This window comes from Pipistrellus hanaki (genome assembly GCF_964339955.1).
Source record: "Pipistrellus hanaki genome assembly, chromosome: 2".
Taxonomy (NCBI): domain Eukaryota; kingdom Metazoa; phylum Chordata; class Mammalia; order Chiroptera; family Vespertilionidae; genus Pipistrellus; species Pipistrellus hanaki.
Window position 1 is genome coordinate 183,214,806 of NC_140504.1, and position 19,083 is coordinate 183,233,888.

The 19,083-nt window shown below is 49.1% G+C and overlaps 1 protein-coding gene across 5 annotated transcripts in view; it reads left to right on the plus strand.

Annotated features, from left to right (window-relative positions):
- MECR (mitochondrial trans-2-enoyl-CoA reductase) overlaps positions 1 to 16,948 on the plus strand; it is a 43,702-nt gene extending 26,754 nt beyond the window's left edge. For 3 of the 5 annotated variants that reach the window (XM_084875047.1, XM_084875043.1, XM_084875045.1), the window contains 7 exons: positions 5,209 to 5,352; positions 7,277 to 7,379; positions 8,647 to 8,749; positions 9,846 to 9,919; positions 11,395 to 11,455; positions 11,570 to 11,642; positions 13,009 to 13,356. In XM_084875047.1, the coding sequence (XP_084731173.1) occupies positions 5,209 to 5,352; positions 7,277 to 7,379; positions 8,647 to 8,749; positions 9,846 to 9,919; positions 11,395 to 11,455; positions 11,570 to 11,642; positions 13,009 to 13,166 (716 nt within the window). In that variant the 3' untranslated portion in view covers positions 13,167 to 13,356. Of the gene's footprint in view, positions 1 to 5,208; positions 5,353 to 7,276; positions 7,380 to 8,646; positions 8,750 to 9,845; positions 9,920 to 11,394; positions 11,456 to 11,569; positions 11,643 to 13,008; positions 13,357 to 15,732 lie in introns of those variants that run through there. The other 2 variants (XM_084875044.1, XM_084875046.1) reach the window with 2 other exon arrangements.
- Positions 16,949 to 19,083: the final 2,135 nt, after the last annotated feature.

Genomic DNA, 19,083 nt, shown 5'->3' on the forward strand with positions numbered 1-19,083 from the left:
GGGTCATCCAGCCAGTAAGCGGTGGGCCGAGACTCTAACCCACTCTGCCAGGTCCCTTGCACAGATGGCCTCCAGCTGCCGAGGTTTACACCATCCTGAGAACAAACAGATAGCACGTCCTCCACAGTCCATTCAGCACAACCATATCCATCCCCCAGAAGGGCTCTCACCAACTCTGCCTGGGTCCCTGCCCATCCATTAACCAATCCCAAGGTCATGGGCTGGGCCACTCCAGTTGCTTAGTGGAGTCTCTTGCCCACCTCTGTGGTACAGAGGTTAGGAAGGAGTAGTTCTGGAAAGAAAAAGGCACCTGGCAGGGGAAAAAAAAAACAAAACAAAAAAAACCAGTAACAGAAGTCTATTAGGAAGCTGTTTGCTTCCCTGATGTCAGGAAAGCTGCCAAGACTGCTGCACCCTCTTCGACAGCCCTGACAGTGAAAGCCTAGCAGTGTGAGCAAATTGAGGGCTGCGAGGATTCACCGGATATTGACTGGTGCCTTGGGCCAGCCCCCGTGCTGAGGGAAGGGCACACGTGGTGGGTCAAACAGTCTCTGCCTGCAAAGTGCTCGTGGCCGGGAACAGAAAAACAGCACTGATACAATGCAGTGTGCTAAGCGCTATAATCGCGGGATGGACGCAAAGGCAGGAGTCCCCTGTGGCGAGCAGCTTTAGGAATGGTTTCCCAGAGGAGTGCTGCTGGAACTGGGTCTGGAAGACTGAGCGGAAGTGCAGTCAGTGGGCCAGCGAGGAGGGGCGTCCCAGGCAGGGAGTACAGCACCTGCAAAGGTCTGCAAAACCGCAGGGAGCTCAGTTTGGCTGGGTCTGGGAGGGATGGTGGAGAAGCAAGATGAGGCTGCAGAGGTGGGCTGGAGCCCGGTGGTGGAGGGCTCACATCCACGGTCAGGAGGGGCCTGACGAAGAGTTAAGGAGGACTGCTTTGATCAGATCTGTGCAGTGCAGAGAGTGGTCAGGAACGGCAGGGGCCCCGCGGAGGCAGGAAACAGTAAGGAGGGGGCTGAACATTCAGGCTGCAGATGCGGAGTGTCTGCAAAGACAGTTCCACGGGACTGGAGAAGACGGTGGATTTGAGAGCTCGGTAATTATGTTTGGAGAGAAGAACAAAGGACATCTGCCAGGTGTGCGGGTAATTTCATGGGTGGCGGCGGTGGTAGCCAGAACAGGGCTTTCTCCCTGGGGAAAAGGCGTGTCTTTCAAACCAGGTGCCAGTCAGAGAGGATGAGTATTTTATAATTATCAGGACTATAATTAGCTCGTTTATTCAGTAAACATTTTATGAACATCTGTAGTGGGCTGGGCATTAGCATACAGCAGTGAACAGACATGGTCTCTCTTCTAGTTGAGATTCAGTTTACTAAGAGTGGCAATCAGTAGGCAGATAAGTCCTCAGCGGGCTGAATCTTGGTCATCTTTTCATGGTATGGAGCTGCCTAGCTGTTGCTGTGGCCATAGCCAGATTTTTCCCACATGCAACCCAACTAGTCCCAGGGAGACTGGGCCAGAGAATATGCGAACTAACTTTCTCACTGGAAAGACTGAAAACCCTGCCGAGGGAGCATGGGGCAGGAGAAGGAGCCCTGGCCTGGGAATCAGATGCAGGTGCTCCTTCCACCTGTCCTGTCTGATCTTAAGTCACAACTACTTTGAGCCTCAGTTTCCTCATCTCTAAAATGGAGCTAGTAGCTGTTGCCTTGCATATCTCAGCTAACTCTTACGCAGCTCAACTGAGGCAATACATGCAGTGACCTTTGCAAACATTCAATTTCCCTATGCATTAGATCAGGGGTTGGCAAACCTTTTCTTAAATGGCCAGTTAGTAAATATTTTAGGCTTTACAACCATCTACCTCTACTCAAGTCTGCCATTCTAAGTGGCCATAAACAAGACAAAAGAAGTGTGTCTGGCTGTGTTCCAATAAAGCTTTATTTACAAAAACAGGCAGTGAGCCAGATTTGGCCCGTAGTTTGCCGACCTGCACTAGATGATGGAGATGGTTAAAGGTCCATTGCACATGTGTGAAGGATGGCTATCCTCAGAGCAAGGGCATGGGACTTAGGAACCAAGGGATGTTACGTACCTTCTACATGCTAGGCACAGGGATAGTCTGTACAGATGCCATCACATTTCATCTTCACACTACAATATGAATGTAATTCTCTGCATTTCATAGCTCAGGAAAGGTGGAACTCAAAGCAAGTGAAATGAGAAATTTAAATCACACCACTAGTGGGTGGCAGAGCTGGGCTTTTAAGCAGGTCTCTCCAACTCCAAAGCCCAAGGGTTTCACCTTTAAGTCCCCTGGGCTGACCATGGGTGCTGTCCCCATCCCAGGTCCTCTTTTATTTTATTTTATTTTTTACCATATTTTATTTCATTTTATTAATATATCTGATTTTTTACAGAGAGGAAGAGAGAGGGATAGAGAGCTAGAAACATCGATGAGAGAGAATCATCGATCAGCTGCCTCCTGCACACCCCCTACTAGGGATGTGCCCGCAACCAATGTACATGCCTTTGACCGGAATCGAACCTGGGACCTTTCAGTCCACAGGCCGACACTCTGTCCACTGAGCCGAACCGGTTTCAGCTCAGGTCCTCTTGAGAGGAGGATTAGGGACAGCCAGGCCCCAGGGGCTGAATTCCCATTGTCATTCCATTAAGGGGAATTAGGAAATACCCTTTGTTTCATGCATTAAAGCCATACACTAAATGTTTGGCACAGAGCACAGTAAGTGATAGCTAAGATGAAGGGGGTGATGATGATGAAGAGGACAATGAAGATTTTAAAAGCAGGCTGGGTGAAGCCCAGAGAATGCCAAGGCACCTCCCGGATCCCAAGGGAACCCTTCAGATTTTTAGTCTCTTATTTTCGCAACCACAGACCTACTCTGGGATTGACACAGCCTTTAATAGTGTTGCTGCCTCCCATCCCCAATTCCTGTTTCCTAGAGCTCACGCTGTTTCTCCCCTCCTGCAGCACAGTTAGTAATCGCCTGGGCTGCTCCTACTGCCCGTACCTGGGACATGTGGTACCAGGATACTGTTTGAATGTCAGCAACTGGAGGAGCGCACTCAATCGAGAGCTTTGGAAATGTAGGCCAAGGGCCCTGAGACGGCGCAGCCATCAGACACCGAGCCAGCAGGCTCCCAGTGGTTTCCCGAGGTCACCTAGTGAGCACTTGGCAGAGCCAGGGCTTCCATCTGCATCTGTCTGACTCCAGGGCCTGTCCTCTCCACCTCCGCTGTCCATGGGGTCCTGCTGCATCGTGAGCTCCAGTCACCCTCACCCAGTGCCCGTCAACCCCTGTTGACTGATCTTCAACAGATAATTCGAATCCATCTACTTCCCTCATCCTCATGGCCAAAGTCTTGGTCTAGGAATCATCATCTCACATCTCAACTCCTGCAAAAGCCTCCTGATTGGGCCTCCGCATTTCACTCTGTCCCTCGCCACCCCACTGTCTTTTCCTCACAGCAACACCGTGACTTAAAGCATAAATTCAATGGCCTCAGGGTTCTCTTAAAGCTCATTAGAAACTTCCCATAAAATAAAAATCCGTTCTCCATGCCATGACCCTGAGAGCTATGGTTTTCACACTGCAGGTTCACCCATTAGCAAAATCAATCGAGTCAGTGGCAAACAGAATTTTTTTTTTTTTTTTTTTTTTTTACTAAAATCAAGTAGAATAGAATAAAGAATAAGCCAGTAGGATAAATATTGTTCCATGAAAACATTTAGCTTCAGAGTTAGATATACACACACAGAAACAGATGAGAGGTCGATAGATATTCGTATATGGATATGTACCAAGTTACAACATAACTCATGGTTCCTATGGGTCCAGATCATGAAATTCTATAAAACACTCCTTTACCCATGACACCTCAACCACTTCTCAACCACTCTTCCCATCACTGTCCTCCAGTTCCACTCTTTTACCTGCTCTGCCCCAAAGTCTGCGTGGGCTTTCTCCTGTGCCTGGGATGTTGTTGAGTGGCTAACATCCCTGTCCTTTAGCCCTTAGCATGTCACTTCCTCAGAGAAGCTGTCCCTCCCTGGCTGCTCTCTGAAGCAATCTTACCACTGTAACTGTCTCTCTATAATTTATAATTATTGCATTTTCTTGTTTGTTTCCCACTTGTTCTACTCCACTAGAGGAAGGAGGCTCCTTGGTGAAGGAATGTGTCTGTTGTGCACGTGTCTGGCTCTAGCAGGTGTGGGGCAGGTATCTGTGGCTGGAAGGGGGCAAGTCACTCCCTCCGTTCCCCCCCCTCCTCCCCCTCCCGTTGATGAGGAGGTTAAACTCGATTCTCTGAAGGGTCTTCTCAGTACTGACATTTTCCAGTTCTTTTGTCTGGAACTGAAATGTGGGCTGGGATGCTGATTGGTCATTTCTCTCCAGTGTACAGGATTTTTTCATTACCCTTAAAGCATTTTTGATTTGAGCAACAGCTCTCGGAGGAGGCCTGTCAGGCTCTTCTTGCCAGTGTCATTTATATATTAGAGCACATGTGTCAAACACAAGGCCCGCGGGCCAAATCCAGCCCGCCAGGCCTTGCAATGTGGCCCGCACCGGGCTGTCATCACTGCACTCCGCTGTCAGTTTATGACATTGTCAGTTTATGACTGTTCAGTAAACCATTCGGCCCGCGATTTAGGCTGGATTTTAGATTTTGGCCCCTTCTCTGATTGAGTTCGACACCCCTATATTAGAGTAACCGAAACTCAAGTGACAGGGATTTGCTCAAGCTCACAGACTAACAAAACCTGGTCCCAAATCTAGGCCTTTGACTTTGACTTTCATGCTGTTTCCCATAATCCCATCCCAAGACAGGCCTGCGCTAGGTGAGAAGGAGGAGAACCGAGGAGGAAAATGAGGGCTTCTTTTTCTCATCTTCCTGGTATTGATGATACATCTTACCCTCAGAGTCCAATAGTTTGAGATCCTTAGTTACCTGCTGGGTGGCATTAGCTAAATCTAATGGTAACTACCATGGGAATAACAAAATCTACACCTTACTTAATTATCGTGAGGATTCAGAGACATTCCAAAGGACTTAGAGATTTCCTCTGTCCACTAAGCATTCTTTGACGTCTTCTGTCCTAGGTGCCCATTTGCTGAGGAGGGTGGGCTGGGGTTGCGTGTGGAGAGGGATTCCTCACTGCCCTGAACTCATCTCTTGTCTCAGGAACCTGGCGGACCGAGGCTGTGTTCAGCGAGGAAGCTCTGATCAGTGTTCCGAGTAGCATCCCTCTTCAGAGTGCTGCCACCCTGGGTGTCAATCCCTGCACAGCCTACAGGATGCTGAAGGACTTTGAGCAGCTGCAGCCCGGTAAGAACCTACAGGGGGGAGGGGCAGGCCAGGATCTCCAGACTGGGACCCCAATCCTGACCCGAAGACCACGGGAACTTCCGGGAGAGGAAGAGGGGGCCCCTAACCTGGTGAATGTGTTGCTTTTGCTTAGAAAGATGTTAGCTTGGTTCCTAGAAAAGATGCTGAAACCTCATGAGGAATACATTCTGGAAAACCGCTGAAGGATCACATTCCCAGAGCTTGGGATGGAATTCTGTCATTCAGCGAAAATGTATCGAGCTGTGCTAAGCTCTGGGGATACAAAGCCAGACAAGATAGACAGTCCCTGTGTTTTCAGTAAAATGCTGAAGTAGTAATTCCTCTCAGCGTTCCTGTAGCCCTTTCCAGTTCACACGAGTGCCTTTACAGGCGTTGCCACATTGAATTCCTCAAATCGTCAAAGCAGTGCGGGGAGGCTGGTACCATTGGTTAAAAGCTGACCTCTCAAATCACTAGGGTTTATTTTTTTTAATCTGTAAAACAGAGAATAGGAATTGTGAGGGTTAGCTGAAACATTGCAATGTGACACTTAGCACAGGGCGTATAGTGCAGTAACCACACTGCTTTTCTTTCTTCTTCTTTTTTCTTTTTTTTCTTTTCTTTTTTTTTTTTTTAATATATCTTATTGATTTTTTACAGAGAGGAAGGGAGAGGGATAAAGTTAGAAACATCGAAGAGAGAGAAACATCAATCAGCTGCCTCCTGCACACCCTTACTGGGATGTACCCACAACCAAGATACATGCCCTTGACCGGAATCTAACCTGGGACCTTTCAGTCCGCAGGCTGACGCTCTATCTACTGAGCCAAACCAGTTTCGGCATCACACTGCTTTTCTTACCCTTTCTTTTATACGTGAAACTGGGGTTCGGAGAGGTAAATTATTTGTGTGAGATCATTTAGCAAGGAAGTGACAAAACTAGGTGCTTTATTTGGGGTTCCCTGGGAGCAGAGTCTGAGACAAGGACAGGGCCATGCAGTTCACTGAGGGGGTGGTCGCAGGAAGCGGGAGTGAGGGAGTGGAGAGCGAGTCAGGGAAGAAGCCAGTGAAAGCTGTTTGCTGCTGTGGGCGAAATGGGAGTCCTGCTGGGAGCCCTCTAACGACCCTCATAGAACCCATGTCAGAACTAACCTCAGCGACAGCAGGTTACCCACCAGTTCTCATGGCCCATTGCACACTAAGCATTACCCACCCACCCCCATTGACTAGTTCCAAATTCAGGCCTGGGCTTCGGCTCCTGTTTCAGGGGCTGCTAGCTTCTCCAGTGTGGCTCTAATCCCATTTCAAGGCAATGCACCTTGATTGAGCAGTACAGAGAGGGGAATACGGCATGGCCTTCCCCTCCAGCTCCAAGCCCTTGATACACTCAGACCCGTATACAGCCAAGCCCGCGATGAGGCAGCCCATGTTGTTAACACAGATGCCTGCAGAGTGCTGCGGGAGCAGTGCGAAGAGTCTGGAAAGGCTTCGTGAAGGAAGCCACACTTAAGCTGCACTTCAAAGGGTTTCAGTAGGATTTCACAACGAAGGGAGAAAGGAAGAGGCAAGCATTGCACACCAAGGAAATAACCTAAGCAGAGACTTGAGGACATAAAAATTGGAGGATGAAGGACAGGAACTCATTTACATAGCAGGGCTTTTCTATGTTATGTCTACTGTAGACACTGAGTGGCCAAGTCTTAGGAGGGAGTGTGGGTGTTGTGGAAGTTGGGGCGGAGGAGAGGGGGCATTGGGAGAAGATTGAGCAACACTCCAAGGTCTGAGAAAGCCCAGCAGCCAAGCCCCAGGTCCTCTGGGAGCCTAAGCACGCCATCTCTTGCCTTATATAATAGGGTCTCAGGCTGGAAGCCTGACCTATTACAGGTCTCCAGGACTTGACTTCAGTCTCTTCCTGGCTCCACAGGAGACTCTGTCATCCAGAATGCATCCAACAGTGGCGTGGGGCAAGCAGTCATCCAGATCGCCGCAGCCCTGGGCCTGCGGACCATCAATGTGGTCCGAGACAGGTGAGTGTGGAGCCGGTATCCCAGATCCTGACTGCGTGGCGCATCCCTGCGTGTCCACCAGATGGCGCCCTTGCATAAGCGGGCCTTCTCTCTGGGCAGACCCAGCTGGCTCACAGACAGGTGTCAGAATTGAGAAATGAAGTCCAGGTGGCTTTTGACTACTGCAGCGTTTCCCAAACTTTTGACATACGTGTACCCCTTCTATAATTTTCGTAACGCTGAGTACCCCTCGTATGCATGAGAACGTAGAATTAGGCGCAGCTAAGCACGGTGCAGTGCATATCCCCACCGAACTCCGGTGCAACGCGTACCCCCACCAAACTCTTCCCGTACCCCTGGGGGTACGCGTACCACACTTTGGGAAACACCGGATAGGATGAGTGAGTCTTTGAAATATAAAGGGAAAATGGAAGGAGGTGGAGACAGCAACTAGAAGTATTTGAAACTGGGCTTGTGATAACGTGTGGTTTTTTCAAAACCAGCGTTCATATTTGGGAATGTTTTAAGCTGTGTTATTGTTACTGTGAACCATCTAACCCAGGGCCCTTTTTCCCCTTGTATTTGTGTGGTACTTGGAAGGAGATGAGCAGGTTTGCCATCTCTGTTTCACAGATGAGGGAACTGAAATTTCGGAGATCGGAGGCACCTTGCTCAGGGAGTCACAGCAAGTCGGTAGCAGACTTCATGTCCCTACTTGTTCTCTTTCCCTCACAGCATCGTTTCCTCGAGCCTCACTGTCCACGAGTGTGGCCATGTCTGTCGGAAGTCCAGTCTTATTAGGATACTCGATTCTCCCTTCAGTTCTCTGTCCCCTCGGTTGTGCTAACAAAAACCATTGTTTGCCTTGGCCAAGGAGTCCCAGAGCCACTCCTGGGCTGGCGTGTGTTTGCACAACTCTCTGAAGAGCCCCTTGAAAAGGCGGAGGGAGGGGGTCGGGCAGAAAGGAAGTGGAGTTTGTCATGTCAGTAGAAGAAATCAGGAAGTGAACTCCCTTTTCCCAAGGTACAGATGGTTCCCAGCATCCCTGAGCTGGCAGGAGCTGTACAAACCACCCAGCCCAGCTCTCTCATGCCAGGGAGGAAACTGAGGCCCAGAGATGCTGGAGTATGATGAAACTGCGTGGTCAGGCCCTGCTCGAGGATCCAGCTTACCCTGGATCCCAGCTTCCCACAAAGAAACACGTTGTCACAGCTGCGGCCGAGCAGTCCCGGGAGCCTTTGATGGAGAAAGTGAGCCGATGTGACTGAGGCTCATGTTTGGTTTCCAGACCTGATCTCCAGAAGCTGACCGACAGACTGAAGAAGCTGGGGGCCGAGCAGGTGGTCACAGAAGAGGAGCTGAGGACGCACGAGATGAAAAACGTCTTTAAGGTACCTAGGATGAGGGGCGCTGCGCCCCCATTCCTGCTCACCCCCCTCAAGAAAGATGACTTGAACTAGAAAAGCTGGGGACTGGCTCCATCGCCCCTCTTCACATCTTCCCTTGTCTCTTTGTGGGGGATAAAGGCCACCCCTCAGCCAGAGGCAGTGTGCAGTGAGCGCGCAGGAGCTGCGAGGGAGGCGGGAGGCCTGCGGCTTGCAGTTTTGAGTATTTGTGATGGGCCACATCAGTCCACACAGCCCATGTGAATCTCAGTGCTAGGGGGAGCTGAGGAAACTGAGGCACAGAGAGGAAAGAGAAAAAAGAAGCAACATTTCCTGGGTACCTACCTTCCATTTTATCAGAGAATCCCACAAAAGCTCTACAAAGTAGGTGCTGTCTATTTTGTAGATGAGGAAACCCAGACTCAGGAAAGATAAAGAATTTGACCAAGACTACACAGTCTCTCCCCCCCCCCCCATTTTTTTATTAAGGTATTATATGTGTGTATATCTTACCATTGCCCCCGCCCCCACTCCCATACGTGCCCTCACCCTCCAGAGTTTTGCTTCCATTGGTTAGGCTTATATGCATGCATACAAGTTCTTCTGTTGATTTCTAAGACCACACAGTCTTAAGTGGTGGAGTCAGGGCTAGCCCCAGTCTCTCTGAACTCCTAGCCCCAGAACCTTCCAGAACCTCCACTCCCACCACACCTAGTAAGTGACCACACCACATCTCAGCCTCTTTTCACTGAACTCTGGGGCGTCCAAACACACACACTCCCTCAAGAACACACCCTCTTGAGAACATTTCGGAAGCAGTAGGTCTAATGTAAACTGAGCTCAGAGTCCCAGAAGGGAAAGGAAGGCCTTGGAAATGGGTTGTAGGGAGCCTCAGTGCATTCTTTCCCAGAGGTGAGTTCTGAATGAAATCCTCCAACAGAGACCAGGACGAGGCTGGTAAAGGCCATTCCAGGCAGGGAAGAACATCCCATCTTCTTTCCCGCCTCCTTCTGACACGTGGGCCTGGGAGGTGCTGGCCGTAGCAGCTTCAAACCCCGCCTTAGAGTGGGAGCCCCCTCACTGCAGCTTCTTTGTCTCCCAGGACATGCCTCAGCCACGGCTCGCTCTCAACTGTGTCGGCGGGAAAAGCTCCACGGAGCTGCTGCGGCACTTGGCGTAAGTCCCTCGGCCCTGCAGGTCCAGACCGCCCGCCCTCTCCGGGCCTTGAGCTGGGAGGACCCTCAGGTGAACAGTCCCAGAGGCCAGTGCGAGCCGAGCCGAGGCAGGTCAGCAGGAGCCTGCGTGCAAAACTGGGACCAAAGTCAAGTCCTGCCTCGGTCTCTGGGCACTTCCGTTCCCAGCCGCCTTCACCACAGGTGACTCAGAGCCCAACCAGCTGTTTTCCCAAGGCCCAGCTCTGTTTGTCTCTGTGATGGGGGGATGGGTAAGGATTCACAACCTACGGGCATCTTAAAAAGCCACTTAGTCCTAGCTTATTTGCTTTTACATTTTTTATTAGCTTTTAAAAATAGATTCTAATTTTAGAGGTAGCATGATGTATGTTATAAAACATTTGAAAGCCTATAAAAGTACAAGGGAAGCCGAGACCAGTTTGGCTCAGTGGATAGAGTGTCGGCCTGCGGACTGGAAGGTCCCGGGTTCGATTCCGGTCAAGGGCATGTATCTTGGTTGCGGGCACATCCCCAGTGGGGGGGTGCAAGAGGCAGCTGATCGATGATTCTCTCTCATCGATGTTTCTAACTCTCTATCCTTCTCTCTTCCTCTCTGTAAAAAAATCAATAAAATATATATTAAAAAAAAAAAAAAGTACAAGGGAAAACTGAAAGAACAGAGGTTGCCTATCATCCCACCGCTGACCGGGATACGCACCGGGGACAGTTAACAGTGCGTGTCCTCCCATTCTTTTCCCCTTTCACAGGAACTCCTCTGAATCCCCTAAGCTATTAGTTAACACGTATTTGCTAGCCCTCACTAGCTCGGGGATATAGAGACGGCTAGAATGCAAGAGCTAGATGGGAAGGTGGGTCATGTGATCAAAGAGCTGTGAAAACAATGGGAGTTCACCATGCACTGAACTCTGCAGAGAGCTTGAGGGACCCCTCCCACAGCCTCCTAGGCCAGGGGTACTAATCCATCCCCATTTGTACAAGGCTCAGAGGGGGGTACCCTCCCACCTGCCCAAGGTCTAGGAAGGAGGAGAGCTGGGCTCAGCCCTACTCTGAGCAACCTCCAAGGCAAACTGCAATCCCATGCCACTCTTTGGCAGAGGAAGTTGGCGATCTGGACCAATGTCAATGCCGTGCCCACAGTCGCATACCTGTAAGTGGAGTGGAGCCAGACTGAACTCAGGCCTTGAGCTCTTCTCAGGAGGGCACGCTTCTTTGCAGCAGCTCATCAGAGCCTGCCTGGGTGGCTGTATCAGCGGGTTCCCATCCCTGCCTAAACATCCAGGTCATCTGGAGGGGGGATAGGTCATTGGTTCTGGGGTTGGGCCTAGGAACCTGTATTTTGGACCTCCCCAGGGATTCTGAAAGCAAGGTTTAGGCCTTAGGGTTGCAATAGAAGCACTGTGGCAGGTTCCAGAAGGACTCTGGATCTGCCTGCACCCATTCCGTTCTCTGACTTTGCAGACCTGGAGGAACCATGGTGACCTATGGAGGGATGGCCAAGCAGCCTGTCATCGCGTCTGTGGTAAGCTGGTGGTGGGGAGAGGGGGCGGCCTGGAGATGGCCCAGACCCCACAGTTGTGTAAACTCAGGCAGTTCTCCTGCCCTCAGAGCCCCAACATGCCCTCTGTGTCCACAGAGCCAGCTCATTTTTAAGGATCTCAAACTTCGGGGCTTTTGGTTGTCCCAGTGGAAGAAGGACCATAGTCCAGGTGAGTGCATGATGACCCTTTGCCAGGAGTCACACAAGAGGGCAGTGCCTCTGTAGAAGTGACCAGCCTCTCTGAGCCCTGGATGGGTGATTAGACCCCAACAGGACAAAGGAGAACAGCCTCTAAGCTACAGTGAGCAAAGTTATTGGACCAAAGTGGGCTAGTTCTTGGAGCATAACATTGAGCAAGGCACACACCGCCCTCTCCCTGGAAGAGCTGGCCGTGGGGAAGACCGCCACGGGAGACGACCAAGTGAAGGAAACCAGAGCCGCAGCCAGCCTGCCTGGTCCTGCCATTGCTGCCTGTAGGCTGTGCCTCGCCTCGCTGTGGGACCTGCGCACGTTACTTAGCCTCTGCCTCAGTTTAAATGTCACAATAGTTTCATTTGGCAAAAGCAGAAACTGAGGTTCAGAGTGGTTAAGTCGCTTTCCCAAAGTTACCCCAGCTAGGGAGTGTGCAGCCAGGACGTGATCAGCTCGTCTCTCTGACTCCAGAACCTGACTCTTCCTCTCCTGGAGGCCTGGTCCCCAGACAGGACCTCCAGCTGAGACCGAAGAATGCGGGGTTACCCACGTGAAGGAGAGGAAAGTGGTGGCGTGAATGGGGTGTTCCAGGTAGAGAAGCCAGCATGTGCAAAGCCCATGAGAAGGAGTGGGGAGGCAGACAGATTGGTTGTAACCATGTTATAAAAGGCCGTATGTCTTTTTAAGGAATTCAGACTCTATCAACTCTATCATAAGGCAATTATGGAGCCGTTGAAGTGTTCTAAGCAGGGTAGATATGATGGGATGTGAATTTTGAGTGAATTGACATATTGAGAGAAGAAAAAACACTTCTCAGACAAGGCCTTCATTTCTTATCTTCCTATACCGTAGTGGGCCCTTGGTTGTGGGGGGGGGCGGGGGGACGGGGAGACAAATAGAGGATGATGGTGGCCTCAGCTCAAAGGGTTCTAAGGGAGTCCTGGGCTCCTTTTCCTGAGCAAAGCTCATCTACTCCACATCAGTTGTGCCAGGCACACCCAGCTCCCTCCCTGCACCCCTTCTGGCTTCCCTGCCTGCAGTAATCCTGCCCCTCCCACCATCTGACTCCAGGTTACACCCGAGTCAGGTTCTGTGGGTCTGAGCCACCACGCTGCCTGCCCATCAGTTCGGGGGGCCACTCCCCACGCCCCTCTGTCCCCACCCTGGCTCTCCCTGACATGAAAACATGTGGGGACCAGGCAGCCTCCACAGCCGGCCTCTCTGTGGCCAAGCCCTGGGCTCTCAAAGATTTCCCTGGGGCTCAGCACCAGTGGAGGTGACGTGCCGTCTCACCAGGCCCTGCTGCGGCTGCACCCCTGTCTGACTTCCTCCACCTCCCACAGACCAGTTCAAGGAGCTGATCCTCACTCTGTGCGACCTCATCCACCGAGGCCAGCTCACGGCTCCCGCCTGCTCCGAGGTCCCCCTCCAGGACTACCAGTGTGCCTTGGAGGCCTCCATGCAGCCCTTCCTGTCTTCAAAACAGATTCTCACCATGTGATAATCCCCAAGGAGCCAGGGCGGAGTGGGAAGGGATGTCCTTCCACAGGTCTGGTTTGGGCCCCTTAGTCTGGGCCCTCAACCTTCCCAGGCTGCTCCTCTCCTCGCTGTCACTTCCCACTAGGCTTTCCACAGAGCTGGCCTCTGGGTATCTAATAAAGTCTGTACTTCCTGAAAACTAACAAACAAAACCCATAGAGGTCATCCCTGTTGAGAAGGACCATCCCTGCGCCTGCCACTTCCCAGGACTTAGCAACTCCTGCTGCCTTGCCTCCATTTGTGCCCCAGCGGTCATTTCCTGACGTCCTGAAAGCAATGTCAAGGTGGGCCTAGCAGGTACAAAAGCCAGTGAAATGCAATCTCTGCCCTCAAGCTGTCTAAGCCCACAGAGGAGAATCTTCTAAAAGGGAAGGTCAGCCGGGACCGGTTTGGCTCAGTGGATAGAGCGTCGGCCTGTGGACTGAAAGGTCCCGGGTTCGATTCCGGTCAAGGGCATGTACCTTGGTTGCGGGCACATCCCCAGTAGGGGGTGTGCAAGAGGCAGCTGATAGATGATTCTCTCTCATCGATGTTTCTAACTCTCTATCTCTCTCTTCCTCTCTGCATCAATAAAATATATTTTTAAAAAAATAAAATAAAAGGGAAGGTCACCTCATCCTCAGTGGTGCGTGGCTCAGTCTGGGCAGGGGGGGTGAATGCCAGCCTGAGGAACTGAGGAAATGTGGGTTTAGGTAGCTGGCCCACCCCCACGGAATATCCATTCTAACTGGGGAACTAGGAACTGGCCTCCAGGGGACATTTGATAATTATCTGGAGGCATTGTCATAATTGAGAGGGCGCTGCCTGCATCTAGTGAGGAGTCAGTGATGCTGCAGTGCACAGAGCGGCCTCCCTCAACTAAAATTATCCAGTCCAGTCCTAGCCGGTTTGGCTCAGTAGACAGAGCTTCGGCCTGTGGACTGAAAGGTCGCAGATTCGATTCCCGTCAAGGGTATATACCTTCGTTACAGGCTCCTCCCTGGCCCAGGCCCTGGACGGGGCTCGTGCAGGAGGCAACCAATCAATGTGTTCAATGTTTCTCACATTGATGTTTCTTGCTATCTTTCTCTCTTCCACTCTCTAAAATGCAATGGGAAAATATCCTCAGTGGTTGAGCATTGACCTATGAACCAGGAGGTCACAGGCCTGGTCAGGGCATATGCTCAGATTGCAGGCTGAATACCCGATCGTGCAGGAGGCAGCCAATCAGTGATTCTCTCTCATCACTGATGTTTCTGTTTCCCTCTCCCTTCCTTTCTGAAATATATATGTGTGTGTGTGTGTGTGTATATATATATATATATATATATATATATATATATATATGTATATGTATATGTATATGTATATGTATATGTATATATATATTAAGAATGGAACAGCAGTGAAATCATCAGAGCCTGGGTCCTTGACACCCAGCAGCCCTGACTGCCCACTCAGAACTTGAGAAATAAGTTTTACTTAAGAAATAAGCTTCTAGGCCTTGGGTAGGTAGCTCAGTTAGATAGAATATCATCCTGACACCAAGGTTGTGGGTTTGCTTTCTTGTCAGGGCACATACAAGAATCAACCAATGAATGCCTAACCAGTTGTGGAACAACTCTCTCCCCTGTTCCTCTCTCTCCCCTGCCCCCCTTCCTCTCTAAAAACCATTTTTTTAAAAAGAAAGAAGCACTAAACTTCTATGTTATTTAATCCCTTACTGTTTGGGCTTTCTCTGAACTTAATCATTACTGCTACATATTCTATGATTCAATTTATATTGGAATGAAGTCAATCAATCTGAAGCTGAAAATGAGACTTGTGGCAGTTTGTAATTCCCAGCTAAGGAAGGTGGGCTTTATCCCATTGGCAGGAAAAAAAAAAAAGATTTCTGAGCCAGAAGGTCAAACTGTACTTCAGAAAATTCCCTCTGGCAGCAGGTTGGGGGAGAATTTGGAGACGGGAGACACTAAAGAAAAAATCAGAAATTCCTATGAATTTTAGATAAGTAAAATCTTCCTAAATTTTTAAAGACCAGCATAGAGATTACCATCACTTAAGAGGCCAGCAGAGGGAAGGAGGCTAAGACAAAACAACGTCAAAAGAGAATCTGACTTTATTTTTTTTATTTCTTTATTGATTAAGGTATCACATATTTGTCCTCAACCCCCCATTCAAATCCCCCACACACACTCATGCCCTCACCCCCCTATTGTCCTTGACCACTGGTTAGGCTCATATGTGTGCACATAAGTCCTTTGGTTGATCTCTCCCCCTTATCCCCACCCTCCCTTTGAGGTCCAACAGTCTGACCCATGGCTCCTTATCTCTGGGTCTGTTCTTGTTCATCAGTCTGTGTTGTTCACCATTTCCCCTAGATGAGTGAGATCATGTCCTACTGGAAAAAATCTGACTTTAACTGGGTCATTTCTCCCATACTTTGCAAGAGCAGGAAGTCGTTATTAATTTTCAGGCTGAATAATCTCTGTGGAGTTGGGACAGCTCTTCTGGCTCACCACGTCAACAATACCATTTTTAATCTGAAGGAGGAACTTTGGCTCCAGGAGACAAAGAAGACAGACCGGCCCTAGCTCCTAAACCAGAGCGTGGGCACACCTGAAGCCCCGAGGCCCGGTGACTCCGTTCTCTGTGGTGGTTTCCGGGAGCATCGGCCCCGTGACCATCGACAGCCGCTGCTGTAAAGTTGATGACAGCCTTGTGTCTTGGGAGATGAGATAATTAAGCCTGCTTTCCTCAGGGAAAGACTGAGGCCCAGAAGAAAAAGGTTTTTGCATCCACCTGTGTATGCCACGTGTCCCTATCCCTGTGCCTGGAAGGTGTCAGCAGTACCCACCAGCCACACGCTCATTGGCAAGTGCCACGTCCTGGGTAGGACACTGGGCTCAGCCAGAGCAGCTGGAGATGGTAGAAAAGAGAGACTCGATCCTGGCCAAGTATCTGCCTTCATCCGATGGCAGGAAACTGCTGGGAAGGTAAGTGGGGAGGAGACCCTGCCACCCCCGAAAGGGAAGAAAGTTTCCCCTATGACCCTGGCCCTCTGCAGTGTACAAGCAAGTTGAAGTGCTTCATTTGATTTTTACACTCCCCTCTATCATGGAGATGTTAATGTCGCCACTTTACAGAGAGGAGGATGCTGAGAGAGGTGAGGTGAGTTGCTCAAGGTCACAGCAGACAGCAGACACCAGGTCCTCTGGCCCTGTCTGGTCACCGTATCAGTCAGTACTGATAGGAGGGCCTTGACCTCCCTCTTTCCTCAGAATTCCTTGATTTTGTTCAATGATAATTAATATTTCGATCAGAAGAATTCAAATTTCTCTGAGTCTATGTCTCATGGGGAGGCATGGGGGGAGGAGAGGGAGCAGGAGGAGAATCAGGCGGTCAATGAAGTAGTCAAGAATCCGCCCACTGGTGGTCCACGAGGTCCGAAATAAGGAAACCTTTGGAGCAGCAGTCGCCAACCGGTGGTCCACAGACCCCTGTGGTCCGAAAGGTTGGTGACCACTAGTCCAGATCATTCATGAATCTATTCAGGTCTCTCCACTCCCACTTATTAAGGTGGTTCACACACCAATAATGGCCTGGCTCTTTATTCAGGCTTCCGACTTTCCTTGCCCACCTTATCCCAAGTACAGGCGCCCCTCCCTCCACGCATGCGCAAACACACACACACACACACACACACACACACACACACACACACACGGATAACCATTCAGTAAATATTCATTCTGAACACCCATTATGTGAAAAAAAACAAAAAAACAAAAAATAAAAACCCTGTTGTAGGTGCTAGAGATAAAGCAGGAGATACAAAAACATAGCTCCTGATACCAGGGAACTTACAATCATATATATATATCTATATATCTATATATATATATCTGTGAGAGAGAGATAGAAACAACAATGAGAGAGTAATTAACCGACTGCCTCCTACATGCCCATACTGAGGATTGAGCCTGCAACCAGGCATGAGCCCTGATCAATAATCAAACTCTGGCACTCAACCAGTAAGCCACACCAGCCTGACAGAGCTTACATCCTAGTAGAGGAGAAAGTGAACAAGCGAATAAAAGTAATTAGAGTATGATAAATGCTGTGGAGAAAAAAAGTGATATCTTATTGGGGGGGGGGGGGGGGCGCCTGGGGAAGAGGGCTGTTCTTGGGATAAGGTGGGCAGGGAAAGCCTGAGGCCTGAATAAGCCAGGCCATATTCCAGACAGAGGGCGCAGCATTTCAGAACATATTAAAAAGCCTTGGTGTGTGAACTAGCTTACTGAATGGAAGTGGAGACACATGGATAGATTCGTGAATATATAGAAGGAAAAATCAAAAGGACAGACAGAAGGTACTGTTTGAAGGTTGAATTCTGGCGCTTTGCTGGTTACAGGAGCCTCTCCTGGAGTTGGGGAACTCCAGAGGAGGACAGATTTTGAAGACAGGCCTTTCCCGTGCGGGGCTGTTTCCCATTTTACAATAGGCTGAGCAGATTACATGGCAACCAAGGTTAGTTCTTTTTTTTTTATTATTGATTTTTTTACAGAAAGGAAGGGAGAGGGATAGAGAGTTAGAAACATGAGAGAAACATTGATCAGCTGCCTCCTGCACACCCCCTATGGGGGACGTGCCCACAACCAAGGTACTTGCCCTTGACTGGAATCGAACCCGGCACCCTTCAGTCCACAGGCCAACACTCTATCCACTGAGCCAAACCAGTTTCAGCTCTCATTGATGTTTCTAACTCTCTATCCCTCTCTCTTCCTCTCTGTAAAAAATCACTAATATATATATATATATATATATATATATATATACACATGTATATTAAAAAGTAACAGAATAAACCATGGAAGGCGGTTAAAAAATTAAAAATTTAAAACTCAGAGTAAGGAAGGCCTTTCAAACTACAGCACAAAATTCAGAATCAAAGGAAAATAAATGGATAAGTTTGATCCCATGTTTTTGCACGACAAAATAACACTAGGCAAGAAGTCAACAGGCTAGGGAAAAAATATTTGCAACTCATTTGACAAAGACCTGATTTCTCTATTATATTGTGAGCTCCTATGGAAAAAAATAAGAAAAATGGTCAAAAGATAAAGTAAATATGTTTCTCTAAAACATGAAATAAGACTTACTCCACTCAAAATAAGATTTCAATTTACACTACCCAAGCTACCATTTTTCAGTTATCAGGTTGACAAAGATCATAAAGTTTGATAACAGTGTTGATAAGGAGATGAAGAATTGAGCAATAGCTATCGAAACTACATTTCCTCACACCCTTTGAATACTTCTAGGAAAAGATTCTACATATATGTATATACCAAGTTATACTGCAACCGTCATAACAAAATGTTATCTCAGTGCCCTTCACTCGGGCACTGATTAATAAGTTACTGTGTACAAATACCATGAACCATAAAAATAGTCCTGGAGAAGCTCCTTTTGTTCTCTTACGGCGTGATTTTCAAGACATATGAAGTGCAGAACTATCTGTACAACACCATTTGGCTTATGTGTGTAAAATGCCCCAACGCACATTTAAGAAACTGACCATCTGGATTATCTCTGGAGAGGGAAACAAGGCAACCAGAGGAGGGATGGGAAGACTTTTCATTGTATATCGCTTGAATCAGTTCATGAATTACAGTTGCAAAATATTTTTTAAAAAATAAATACAAACAGGAGGAAATAACGGGGTTCTAGGTAAACTGGGGTAGTGAGAAGGGGACCAATGTTTACTGAGCTACCAGTTCCAGATTCTGTTCCAAGCTCTTTCGCATACACCACCCCATTTAGCTATGCTGGTATTCCACTGAGGTGGGATAATTATCCTAATTTTACAAGTTATAAAGTAGGTTAAATTGGCCAGG